The 14665-nt window shown below is 39.1% G+C and overlaps 1 protein-coding gene across 1 annotated transcript in view; it reads right to left on the reverse strand.

Moving 5' to 3' along the window:
* Positions 1-14665, reverse strand: part of ACAN (aggrecan) — a 104084-nt gene that overhangs the window by 17444 nt on the left and 71975 nt on the right. Inside the window, exons 14-15 of the mRNA XM_073653271.1 lie at positions 9687-9800; positions 2014-2172 (exon numbers count right to left, since the gene is read on the reverse strand). Of these exons, the coding sequence (XP_073509372.1) occupies positions 2014-2172; positions 9687-9800 (273 nt within the window). The remainder of the gene's footprint in view (positions 1-2013; positions 2173-9686; positions 9801-14665) is intronic.

Here is a 14665-nt window from a genome sequence, read left to right on the forward strand (position 1 = left end):
AGAGGGCTTGTTTTATGCAGGACGCATTGTAATTTTGAATAACACCATTCATTTTACCATATAATGTAATGAAAAATAGGAAAAGAATTCCTAATGGGGTGAAATGGTGAAAAAAAAATGCAATTTCACGTTTAATTATTTGGGTTTTGTTTTTCAGGCGTTCATTGTGTAGTAAAAAGGACGCATAATGTCATTTTCTAGGTCAATACGATTAGGGTGATACATTCTTTTTTATATTTTAGTGGTTAAAAAATCTGAATTTTGTAAAAAAAAAGGTTTTTGTCTCCATTTTCCAAAACCAATAACTTTATTATTTTTTGTCGATGGATCTATGTGTACGAGGACTTGTTTTTGGTGGGGTGAGCTGTCGTTTTTATTGATACCATTTTGGAGTACATATGACATTTTCATAACTTTGCGTTGCATTTTCTTGGGGAGTTTAGTGACATAAAAATGTCAATTCTCGCCTTTCCTTTTTTTTTTACTTCTCTTTACTGTAGTTTAAATAATTTTATAGATGAGATTATTGCATGGATGAGACTGTTACTGTCACAGTGATACCAAATATTTTTATTGAATTTTTTTTTTTTAATGGGCAGAAGGGGGTACTTATATATCATGAGCTAACAGGAAAATTGAAGAAAAAGGAAAATGCAGCAATGAATCAAGGTGTGTATGAGAGAACTTGACATTTATTGAAGATAATTAAAAGACTTCATAACACGTATATACTAATCTACATTAAAGACATTAGACCTACAAGTTACGGTGTATAGCCTTTATCATGGCTGTTATTAAAGGTAATCTGTCACTAAGTTTTTGCTACCTCATTTGAGAGCAGCATGATGTAGGGGTGGAGAGACTGATTACAGTGATGTATCACTTAGTTTACTGGGCGCAGGAGTTGTGATAAAATCCTTTTTTTTTTCTACTGCAGATCTAGCAGTTCTCTGAATGAGGAGCTCTGTGTAACCCCGCCTCCACCACTGATTGGCAGAAATCCTGCCAATCAGTGGTGGGGGCGGGGTTATACAGAACAGTTGACTAGGATGCATGTGACAACTAGTCTTGCAGTGATAATATCCTGCTGATTTTATTGAAACAGCAAAATACAGCCTAACAAGTGACACATCACTAGAATCAGGGTCTCAGCCTCAACATCATGCTGCTCTCAGATTGCATAACAAAATATGCTGACAGACCCCCTTTACATGACCAATTACTTACTGCTCACTTTGTAGCCAGTATGTAGAAAGTTTTTTAGCTCTCTTCAGTCTTAGCTATAGACATGTAACTCTACATCTGTGAATGGGATTTTAACTGAAGTACTGAGCTCTATATAAAGAAATGAATGCACATAGAATAATAAACCAATTTATATTAAAAAAGAAAATGAAATGATGCTTAAGGACGGAAATTCAGATTTATTCCTTCATATACTTTTTTTTCAGTATGTGTTTTTCATTTGTTTTTCATGCATTTTAAAGACCTTTTAATTAGAACACATATGCCTACTAAATAACAGAAAACATGTAGAGTCATAGTAGTTGCTGCAATTTACTCACACAGAAAGTGGAAAATGAGATTAACTTTATTGGCTATAAATAAGGGATGGTAGCAATTTGAATGATTTTTTTATTCCAAAAGCGGTCATCCTCTCTAATAGTAGCAATTATGTCAGAAATAGTTTGCTGTCTCAGAGATACACAAAAAAAACAATATTAGAAAATTTAAGGGAGTCTGAGCATTATATATGATTTCAATCAGATTTTAATTATATAATTTTTTTAAAAAAAAAAATTGGTGTTTTTATTCTCTATATGACTTATTTCTAGATAAAAGAATCCTGAATTACAGCAGTTTTCCCATTAGGCTCTAGAGCTTTTCAGTTTTGCTAGAACAAGGATGATACATTTGTATTTGGCTCAATCAGAGAAAATATAAGGTATGTTCACAAACACCAGAAGACGTATAGAACCAACACACAACCAACAAGACACTTATACTACTCACCATTCACAAATTCTTGTTCTTCGGGGGTCAATATGCTAGATAAATGTGACTGATGGCTGCGACAAAGGTTTTCTGCATCGACCCAGGTTTCTCTCTCTGAGAAGTGTTTATAGCAGTATCCTTGGAATTTGGTCCATCCTTCATCACACACATCGAGATCTAAGAAATACAAGAAAAGATTGAAGTGAGGAGAAAACATCAATAGGTTGAAGTTACTTGTATGCCTCAAGTCTTCTTACGGGATTCCCAAGGAGAGATCAAAACCTGTAGAATAAAAAAAAGGACACTGACATCAGAGGAAACAGAGAATGTTATAGAGTTTCTTTTTCTGGAGTAACAAGAAGAAAGAATCAGACCACCTCAGGCATACAGAAATTCATGACTTACAGAGGTAAAAGGGAAGGAGATTTCAACTGCAGGTACCCTTTAAGATTTAAGATGCTATTTCAGTATAAGATGCTTAGGAATAGGTATTAGAGTTCCTTTAATCACATCCTGAACAGAAAAATATAAATATATGTTCAGCTTGTAGAAAAATGGGGAAAGTTATTCTAGATTTTATTTTCTTTCATGACCACTAAATTAACAAAAGAAGGAAAGGTAAAGAACTTTTCTTTATAGGATGGCCTACAGGATGTCGTAGAGCCGCACTGGAGACCTTCAAATTGTGGTCTATATGTCTGTAGCTAGTGTTTGGACTCGAGACAATATTTTCATGCTACCAGATTTAATAATCACATAAGAAAAGTAAATGAAATAGTCCTAAGTTTATTAAAAGCCAGGTATAATTCAAGTATGCAACATACAGTGGGTACGGAAAGTATTCAGACCCCTTTAAATTTTTCACTCTTTGTTTCATTGCAGCCATTTGGTAAATTCTAAAAAGTTCATTTTTTTTTCTCATTAAAGTACACTCTGCACCCCATCTTGACTGAAAAAAAAACAGAAATGTAGAAATTTTTGAACATTTCTTAAAAAAGAAAAACTGAAATATCACATGGTCATAAGTATTCAGACGCTTTGCTCAGACACTCATATTTAAGTCACATGCTGTCCATTTCATTGCCATCCTCCTTGAGATGGTTCTACTCCTTCACTGGAGTCCAGCTGTGTTTAATTAAACTGATAGGACTTGATTTGGAAAGGCACACACCTGTCTATATAAGACCTCACAGCTCACAGTGCATGTCAGACCAAATGAGAATCATGAGCTCAAAGGAACTGCACAAGGAGCTCAGAGACAGAATTGTGGCAAAGCACAGATCTGGCCAAGGTTACAAAAGAATTTCATTTCTGCATTGCTCAAGGTTCCTAAGAGCACAGTGGCCTCCATAATCCTTAAATGGAAGAAGTTTGGGGCCACCAGAAGTCTTCCTAGACTAGGGTTCGGTCGTCACAGGGGTACTGCATCTCTTTAATGAGGTGTGGTATCTCTCCTTCGAGGTAAGGATGGTGCAACTGTCAGGACCTCACCTCCGCATCCAACACCACATCTCTCCCACCTGTAGGGGGGCTGATATGCACCAGGGTGCTGCCCCAGCCGGGATAAGTGGAGATGGGGGAACCAAAGTAAGGGGGAACCTAGTAGTGGGTGAGGGTGGAGGACACACTTAGAGGTTACACAACAAAAATTCTTATTTAATAAACAGCCATCTTGGGCTTATGGTCTTTTGATTGTGATCTTCATCACTGACCGTGGCTTTCTGTGTGAACCTGCAGTTGATGGGGACACGGTCCTTGTACTCTGGCCTTGAGTCGAGGAGCGGGCAAGAGTTAACGGCTGTCTCTACCCGGTCAAGGTCCCTACCCAAGAAGGCCTGGAGGGGAGTAGAGGAGACAAGCTCCACAGGCAAAAGGATCCCAGGGAGATGCAGATGGAGCGGCATACGCCACCTGTCCTCACTATTCTGGCCTAGTCAGAGGGATTCCTGCTGCAAAAGGGGTACCGGCCCCCGATATCTGACTCTGTCACTTCAAGTCTTAGTCGGAGAAGCCCGGAGGCTCAGTGGATCCCACCGGGTAACGGACGGAGCGGAGTCGCCATCCGTACCCTTGTTCTGTGCATAGTCCAGAGGGAGACCCGGCCTTAGTACACGTACTTCACACGGACAGGAGAGGACCTAGTGGGAACGTCTAGGAACACTCTGGTGCAGGGTCCTGACCAAAGCACCTGAACTACCCGGAGGTTGTCGGACCCCCGGTCCTGGTGGCTGCAGCGCGCCGTGAGGAGCAGGGAGAAGCCTTGCAGCTGTGCATTCTACCGTGAGTAAAGCTTGGAAGACTACCCATATGGCCTCCGGTTTCTTATTGCAACGCGGCACCGCACGACACCGCACCACATCTCCCACTACAATTCCCATCCTCCTGTTTTCCCTGCCCTGAGGCCCTGCTCCACCTGTGGGGAGTAGTATCATCTCCGGCTGCCACTACATCCTGCCTCAGAGGACTGAACGCAGCGCTCTTGGGTGAATCATCAGGTACCACAGGTGGCGTAGTCAATGCAACCACTCGATTAACACCAAAACCTGAAAGCCCATTACACCCTTTTAAATGTGACGGCCCTGGGCACGGAACGGGTCCAGGACATGGCTACAACCCACCAAACATCTGACCCGGCTCCGAGTACCCCCATCTCCCAGGGTAGGGCTGTGAGCATCACAGCTGTCCAGCCAATCTGAGCAATCATGGGAGAAGAGCCTGAATGAGAGAGGTAAAGAAGAACCCCAAGATCACTGTGGCTGAGCTCCAGAGATGTAGTAGGGAGATGGGAGAAAGTTCCACAAAGTCAACTATCACTGCAGCCCTCCACCAGTTGGGCCTTTATGGCAGGGTGGCCCGACGAAAGCCTCTCCTCAGTGCAAGACATATGAGAGCCCACATGGAGTTTGCTCAAAAACACATGAAGGACTCCCAAACTATGAGAAATAAGATTCTCTGGTCTGATGAGACGAAGATAGAACTTTTTGGTGATAATTCTAAGTGGTATGTGTTGAGAAAACCAGGCACTGCTCATCACCTGCCCAATACAATTCCAGCAGTGAAACATGGTGGTGGCAGCATCATGCTATGGGTGTGTTTTTCAGCTGCAGGGACAGGATGACTGGTTGCAATTGAAGGAAACATGAATGCGGCCACGTACAGAGATATCCTGGATGAAAACGTCTTCCAGAGTGCTCTGGACCTCAGAATTGGCAGAAGGTTCACCTTCCAACAAGACAATGACCCTAAGCACACAGCTAAAATAACAAAGGAGGGGCTTCAGAACAACTTTGTGACCATTCTTGATGGGCCCAGCCAGAGCCCTGGCTTAAACCAGATTGAGCATCTCTGGAGAGACCTGAAAATGGCTGTCCATCAACATTCACCATCCAACCTGACTTAACTGGAGAGGATCTGCAGGGAAGAATGGCAGATGATCCCCAAATCCAGGTGTGAAAAACTTGTTGCATCATTCTCAAGAAGACTCATGGCTGTACTAGCTCAAAAGGGTGCTTCTACTCAATACTGAGCAAAGTGTCTGAATACTTATGACCATGTGATATTTCAGTTTTTCTTTTTTAATAAATTTGCAAAATTTTCTACATTTCTCTTTTTTTTCAGTCAAGATGGGGGGCAGAGTCTACTTTAATGAGAAAAAAATGAACTTTTTAGAATTTACCAAATGACTGCAATGAAACAGAGAGTGAAAAATTTAAAGGGGCCTAAATACTTTCCGTACCCACTGTACATTTGGTGTGACAGTCATTCACTATGGAGCTTGAAGCATCTGCTATTTGAGTGAAAAGATAAAGTCGATTAATAGTCTGGAATCTTGTGAATTCCTGCATCAAAAAAATACCAATTGTCTAACGTAGACGAGGAAATGAATAGATTTTCCATTATTTGAAATTAATATTGACCTTTCTGCTGCATAAAATATATTTTCAGTTTGTTTCTACTTGTCAGTATATCGTCTAAATGGAAAACAGCAAAATACTGTATTTTTTCTATTAATATATTGAAAAAATGAGCATATTCACGTATTAGTTTATTAACAATTAACTGTTTGATATTAGCAATGTCCCCCTTATATGGCTGCTAGCTTAATATTATTTTTATTTTTTTAAAAACCTGACTAAATTCTTATATTTTACATTTTTCTTGTCATGTAGAATATATTATGTATTTCACAATATATTAAGTCTGATAAACACATTTTTATGGGTGTATCCACACTCCTCACAATTGCAACACCAAGAAGGAAAGGAAAAGTTGTGGAATTATGGAAATTACAGGATTGATAGACTTGTTAATTATATGAAAATGATGAAAAAATGGAAAGAACATTTTCAAAACATCACAATTTACTCAGTATCGACTAATTCAATACTGGTGGGAAGAATGAATTGGCCGCTGACTGACTGCAGGGATCACATGACGTAATAATGTCATGCAAGCCGTGGGAGATACAGTGCTGACACCACTGGAACGATGTTGGCACCAGAGGTGAGTAAAAGTGTTATTAATTTACTAAGGGAAAACATACGGATTATGAAGGAGTTGTCAGAGTAGTGGGCAACCCCTTTAACATTATTTTAATTTCCAGTATCCACAGTTTCAAGCGTGCTCTAAAAACACATTTTTTTAGACTGGCCTACCACCTTACTAATATTACTATTCTCTATTTTCCCTTCTTAACGTTTCCTCAGAATCTGGTTCCTTCTATGAACTATTCCCACACCCTCCATGCACTCAGTAGCACTTTGTATCTTTACTTATACACATACTGGTTGATGACTGCTTCATGCAGAGTTATTTGAATGCCTCTATTTATTATATTGATGGCTGGATCATACAAGAATAGCACTTTTTACCATTTAACTTTTGTGTCCTCCCTATTTCCTCACAGATTGTAAGCTTGAGAACAGGACCCTCACTCCTCTTGATATGTGTTGAATTATGTGTTACTCTATATAATGTCTGGCAATGTCTGTTGTGACAAAGTCACTGACAGAGTGATGGACGGGAGATATGTGTCACTGAGGCTATTAACTTCAGTGATGTGAAACTGGGAAGTCTTCTGCAGCTTGTTATGTGCTGAGAGGGTTAAACCGCCATTTTAAAAGGGCTGTTTTTTTGTGAATGACCATAGTGCTGGTGGGAAGTCATTCACCATATCTCCACCCCAGGGTGTGGTCTGGGCTATAAATAGCCAGCCTTTTCACTCAGGTGTTGTTCAGTATCTGAAGGCCAGCTCCAGAGAGAGGAGTTTGTGTTATTTTGTGCTAATCTGAACCGTGTGTTTTGCTAACCCTGAGTGGCCGGATCCCGGCAGGTACAAGGACTATGCTGGACATTTTCTTTTGTTTTGCTATTATGACAGAAAGATCGTGTTTATTTTTATGAGCTCTACATTGGTTTATGCCGTTTAATAAACCAACAAGAAATTTAAAGGAAAAAAAAAGAGCATGGACCGTACCTCCAAAAAATCATACTTTGATCTAATGCCTCTCAGCAAAAATATATATAACTGAACATGAGGTTCTCAGTTTAATATTCTGATCAGACTGTATGAAGCCCACTACCATGTCACGGCAAACCTCTTAGTGGGTCCTAACATTTCCTGCCTTAAAGGAGCGGCGACGTGCGCCAACCATCGCCGCAGCGGGAATACACCATAAGGGCGATCGGCCTGGTGCCTCACAGCACCCACGCTGCAAGACTGAGTCCCCATGACTCCAGGCCGCGCCGCCCCACTAGCACAAAACCACAGCAACAATGGCTGACACACTGCACCAACATTCACCTTCTTTAAGCTCTCAAGTAAGAGGAAAAGAGGCCAGACACTCTCTGCAGTCTCCTGCTAATTTAAAATCACCTGTGCCAAATGGGAGGAGTGCTGATCCAAGAAAGGGGAAAGAACATGGAATACCAAAAAAAATGAAAAAAAAGGACCTTGGACTGCACCTCCAAAAAATCATACGTTGATATAATGCGTGGTTGGCGCACGGCACCTTTCTTTCTTAGGCAGGAAATGTTAGGACCCACTAAGAGGTTTGGCGTGACATGACAGTGGGCTTCATACAATCTGATCAGAATGTTAAACTAAAAACCTTATGTTCAGTTTTATATATGTTTGCCGAGAGGCATTAGATCAACGTATGTTTTTGGAGGTGCGGTCCATGCTCTTTTTCAATTTAAAGAGACAGTGTTCCGTGTATACCTCCTTGTGCAGCCGAGTGAGCCGATCTACCACACTGTACATGTGCACTCTGAATTTTAAAGTGCTGCACAATATATTGGTGCTATAGAAATAAAGAATATTATTATGACATTAATCAAATATACTTTTATCAGAGCTATAGAACTAAATATTTTACATTTCTCATCTCTCAGTATTCTTAGAATGACATTATCTAAGCAATGTCAATTCAGGTATAGGAAGCTATGAGCAGAATATCATCTACAAATTTGCAAATGAAAAATTAATAATAAAAAATAAGCAAGAAATGTATCATCTTTTTAGCTAGAAAAGTTGTAAATTTTTTGCGAGTGGAATTTGTGCAATGTTTTTGACTGTTTCCCACTTTGTGCCCCCCTCTAAAACTTTTTCAACAAGTGGGCAGGGGTTACCATAAATGAGTGTTGCCTAGTTCCCCCTTATGAAGCTTTGCTTTCAGTTTCTGGCGCAAAGACAGCCCATAGATGCTTCAAATTTATTAAGAATTGTGCAACCTACTCCAGTGGGTTATGGGTTTAAGATTGGACAATCAAAGACCAGTTTGGATAGATTTTCCCCTTTGTGTCTAACTTTTTTCAGAGTATTTTACAAATATTCCTCTATTCGAAATACTCAGTAATTTACATAAAATGATCTTTTGCTCTTTCTTTACTGAAAATGTAACCAGTTAAGATTTGTTATGTGAGTAGAACTCCCTCCTCTGCCTGTTGCCCACATACGAGTGTCGCCAATAAAGTCTACAGAGAGTCATCATAGGTCATGTATTCATGATTTTCTTTAAAAGTATCTGCATTAAAAAAAATACAACTTTTGACATGTAAGAAGATTTGATTGCAGGGGTTCTAGTTACTCACCAATAACTAAAACAAGGGGGAGAAGAAGTGTTTAGCCAAGCTCCTCTCCCCTCAAAGACTAAAGATGAGCTTAATAGGAAGTCTACGAAGTCCATCTTCAGTGTTGAAGGAGAGCAGAACTTGGCTGAATACATCTGCTTCCACTCCTATATTAATTGGTGGGGGTCTTACTATAGTACTTAGTAGTATATTTATTGAATGTGGTGGACAATTTTGTTACTTTTAAAATTTGTCATCTACACCAAAAACAAAGGTTTTGGGTGAAGGAAGTTTTTACATGTAGTGGTTCATCTTTAAAAGGAAACCTGCAGGTGATTTAACCTTTTAAGTGAAGAAGAGTAAAAATGAAGGTCTGTCTTGATGAGGTCCTTTTCAAGGTCAATTCCTGTAATCTGAAATAAATCACATTCAAAGTGGAGGAAGAGAAGAGAAACTGAAGGAAACAAAAATAGGTTATTTACTTTTCTCTCACATGTAGGACTGTATTAGCAAAGAGCCCACTAAGAAACAAGCACAACCATTTGCTTTCAAAGGAGGGATGTTCTGTTTGAGTGGGATGCAGTTGTTAGTACAATTAGCTCAAGCCACATTTGTCGTACCGATCTGACATAGGTCCCCTCCGTAGCTGGGAAGGCATAAGCATTTGAATGAGTCGATGCCATCAACGCAGGTAGCTCCATTCACACAAAGGCTTGGTAGGCACTCATCAATGTCTGTAAGAAATCAAGGTTTTGCCATTAGGACTCCTAGTCTACTACTCTGATGGAAAAAGGAAGACTTCTGAGGTTGCTTGGACTTTGCCTTTCAGCTGCTGGTTCTGGTGGTCAAAATTACATGCCTGCACTCAAAGCCATGGGCTTGTTATAGCAATGCGTCCCTTTTATGTTTTCCGTGTTCAGTAGTATTCCCGGCTATCAAGAAGTGCTTCAATCCGTAGCTGACCCACACAGTTTTCTGAATATAAAGGAATATGAGTGACGTTCAGCAGAGAAAAAACGATGAAGAGGATGCAGGACTACACCAGTGCCCCTTTATTCTTAGGTTCAGGGAGGAACCCAGAGTTCAGACCTCAAATTATAAGAACACCTCTTTAACGGCCATGTGTATATCAACGTTCATTCAAAAAATGATTTGAAAGCGAATAATCCTGCATATTTGATGGGTCAGGCACTGGTTGTATCCTGTGTTGCAGGAATACAGTGCAAAAAAAGGTTTAGAAAACCAACTCACCGCTATGGCTCAAAGCGTATAGGTGCACTGAACTCTGTCCAAACAGGTTGGTTCCAGCTCCTTTAAATAGTAGTCCTTTATTGATATACATTAAAAATAAATTCCATATTGCATGAGGGAAAATGTAACGTGTTTTGAACAAACACCGGCGTTCTTTGTCTGAGCTCAAAGAACACAGCTGTGAGGTCAAAAAGCGTTGGCTTTTTCCTAATGCAAAATGTAATCTATTTTTAATGTACTTTATATATATAAAGGACTACTTTTTAAAGGAACTAGAACCAACCCATTCTTATTCAGTGGGGGTATCCATCATATAACAGATCCACCAGGGCATCATGGCTTCTACAGTATTATGGAAGCAAGCCACAATGCAAGTATAAAAATTGTCAAAGACAGTGAAATGGATAAATGGCAATGGTCACTAAGAGGATCTGATACAAAACCGCATAGTACATAGGCAATGTATACTTTTTCACCTTTGTACGGTGTAAATGAAATCTTTGTTATTCTTTCAATGCTTTACAGCAGGAATTCTATAGTGACTGAACTCTGCCTAATGCATTACACTACTGCATATAGCAGAATCAGGCTTGCTAAATGTCAAGGATTAAATTAGAAAAATCTGGCGTTAAATCTCTACTAATTATCTGCTGTAACTAAGTGCGTTCCCATCACGAGCAAAATAAAGAAATTGTAATGTTTCACGTTATTTTTACAAGAGGTTTCGTTGGGGTCATTTATCACGATCCAGAAAGTATTCTAGATTGCACAAACAGAGACTAAACCGCATTCACTTGTGTTGGCATTAGCATAAAACCTACTCTTTATAGCACATACTCCTATTAAATTGGACAGGCATGGGTTTAAATAAAAAAAAAAATCAACATTTTTTCAATGATTGCTGATTAATACACCCTTTTAATGTTCTCAGAGTTACGCTATGACATCGAGGGATGGAATGCCTTTTGCGTAGGTGATGATGAGCCTTTTCTATGCATTGGTATAACCTTTGGATGAAGCTGGTAACACAATATGCTTTTGTGTAGGCTTTCTATGGCCTTCTTGGTTCTATAGCAAAAAGAGTTAAGTTTCCAGGGCCCAGCATGCTCCGTGTTTGTCAGCAAGCAGCAGCAATTTGAACCAGGGCTGAATGCACACAAGCTGACCAAGTAACTTGCTCTCCTTTATTATTATTTAATTAGCAACAATTAAGCACGCTGTAAAAGGGAAAATTAGGCATTTAGCTAAAGCAAGGCATACAGCGGGGGATGGTGGGGGTTTTAATAGGCAGGAGATTAGGACTTTTTAAGCTTCATCCTTGAATCTAGCGGGTCACTTGTGAACTCTCGCACATAATTCCTGGAGAAAAACAAAACAAGGAGAACAACAAATCACAGTATCAAACAGAAAGAAACACCTCAAATATTAACTCAGATTTCATAGGATCGTTGGATTTTTATTTTAGAGAACTTTGTTATGAATCAGACTCCTTGAGCCTTTTTGTCACAGGAAAATCAGGTATAGCAAAATTTGTATGCCTTTGTGTTAATATTTTCCTGATGATAAATGACTAAAGATGATCAAGTCTGCAAAGATTCGAATTTGGCAAATCATGCAAATTTATCAAGGAAATTCTTTTTTGCATTGACGTTAATCAATGAGAAATGAATGTTCTTTATTATGCTCTCTGGTGTCTCTAAAGACCACGGAACATAAAAAACATTAAAAGTAAAAAAAATAAAAATAATACCTCACCACGCACCTGCCTTCCCACCCATGTTAATTCCTCTGTGCATCTTTTATTCGCCTTTCCCTGTTACACGCATCTTCTTCAAACTGCTTCACTTTGGGCCATGGCTACTGGACCATTAGGTCATTGCTTCGCCCAAAGCCTAGTCAGCGCTTCACACATATTGATGTCATGATGGCCACTGCAACAGCTTGGGCACGGAAATGTCAGAGGCCTGGTCGCATTGGAAGCTGTGGCCCAAAGGGAAGCAGGCCAAAAATATGCGTGCAACGGAGGAAGGCAAAAAGAAGAGCCATTGAGGACCAGATAGCAGGCTGCAGAGGTGGAGACAAGTGAGTGATGAGGTCGATATTAATTTTTTTAAACCTTCTATGGTTCAGCAAAATGAATTTTCGCAGTGAGCGACTTGCTAAAATTCCGTATTCTGGAGAATACAAATTTTTGTACAATTTGAGGACAATTCAATTCCACTCGAATACATTTGCTTATCTCTACAAATGACCCGTTACTCATATTGGAGACGGCAAGAGATGAAAATATATTTTTGACCAGATACTGTCCATCTTCTCACGGCTAAAGATGCTCATAAATCTTTAAAAGCCTTTAGCTGAATGCTCCATAGTTAAAATTGAAGAATCACATCTTGATCCTTTGGAAAGAGGAGTCAGAAGTCAGCTAAATTAAGGCTCTCAGCTATCTCCCTATTTTGACAGCTGTGTGAGACTTCCACTTTTCATCTGGAATAGGTGTGTGTGGAATGGATACACAGGAGGAATATGTTTGATACTATTTTATTGCTGTGTTTTACCTCTTTCTTAATGTTATTATAAAAAGAGAAAGTAAGATGGATTCCTGTGTATTACAGAGCAACAGTGGGAGGCGGAGGAGACAAGTAACAGTAACGGAAGTATAGCCGGTCACATCTCATAGCCTCGTGTGACTGTCTATGTATAGTATTTAGTGAGAAACTCAAAATATTTTGCAGATCTTGTAGATTTAACTATTTCATCCTCTTAGAGATTAACAATTTAATAGCCACTTTAATCTTCTCCCTTTTTTGGGCTTCATAACACATAGAGACATCTTATTATATAGTTGATAATAGAGATTAGTGAATACATTTAAGTGGAATAATTTACTCAATTTTTAAAAAAAAATCTGCATTAACCAAAATGTGGATTATTTTTATTCACTTCTGCATGGATAAAGTGAAGTGGCGGCTGCCTGCTGCCATTTGTCTAAGCTATAGGCTGCCATCATAAGGTTAAAAAACAAACAAAAATATTGTAATCTCATTTTACTGGTCACCTATTTGGCCCCTATACACCTTACCATTATCCATTCAACACTGGTTGCATCTTCTGATAGACAGTGCCAGTGCTGAAATTCCCTGATGAGGTCTGAGACGGTTTTGTCCATGCATGTGCACAGTCATGGCACACAACGTGACATCATGATGCTATGACCTTTTGCGAACTTGTGCAGAACCCTCTTGGGCCTCATCAGAGTCAGACATCCTGGCAAGGATTTGAGTTGTTATTTCAGCACAACAGGGATCAGAAGATGCAATGAGGGCCGGGTAGGTAACGGTCAACACAATGATGACAGGCCAAATTCTTGGTTTCCTTACAATTTATGATAGGGATGTTCTGGATTTTGTTGTCAATATACAAGAACATTAGTTGTGAGGGACCTGAGTAGGTGTACAATGTACATATTACTTGTTCTATACAACATTCTTATTTTATTAGTTCCCAGTTACAATAATTTAATTATTTAGTTATGTGTATCTTCGTCTATATTTCTGGTAACATAATTGTTTTTTTTTCATATATAAAATGCATATGAGTTAAAAAAATTAGATCAGTTTTTCAATCTTCCCTAAATAAAAAAAGAAAAGAAAGAAAATAAAAATAAAAGCTATCTTTTGTTTATGCCCTCTTGAATCTGACAGGAGGATGTTACAGGATACGGGATAATTTTGCATATAGTCACTTTTATAGCTGCAGATCCACAATACAATGGAGCCTTTGGTAATCCACATACGTAACACCACTAGTGGAGCTGGGCTTATTCCCAGTCCAGCCATTTATGTGCTGGGTCATAATACGCCGCAAACCTACTGATTGGTTTCTATTTTCATCAAATGATATTATCCCACTATGTAGGTCAGAGTAGACATCTTCTAAAACTGTGGAATACAGGCTAGTTTTGAGTACATCTTATACTTATTTCTGCCCTCATGCATTGCCATTTATATTATTCTAGCACCCTATGACCCATATGGTCATAATACTGTCAGCATTATTAAACAATAGGAAAAAAAAAGTCCAAAAAGATCACGCACATATAAAATAGATACTATAACCATGATATTGCTACACTAGATCAAAAGTAAATCTCAAAATGATGAGTAGAGAACAAACCCAATGATTTACTTACCTTTGTCACTTGGAATCATTGACAGCTGAAATTCTTCACTTCATCAATATACATTTTACTTAAAGTAATGTGTGTTTGAAGAAGCTCAATATAAGCCGCTTCCCTTAATTAACGCAATGAAATAAGCAATAAAATGCACACATATGTCAATAACAT

The sequence above is a fragment of the Phyllobates terribilis genome, unplaced genomic scaffold, assembly GCF_046119375.1.
Source record: "Phyllobates terribilis strain yellow unplaced genomic scaffold, ASM4611937v1 Scaffold_11__3_contigs__length_659146591, whole genome shotgun sequence".
NCBI lineage: Eukaryota > Metazoa > Chordata > Amphibia > Anura > Dendrobatidae > Phyllobates > Phyllobates terribilis.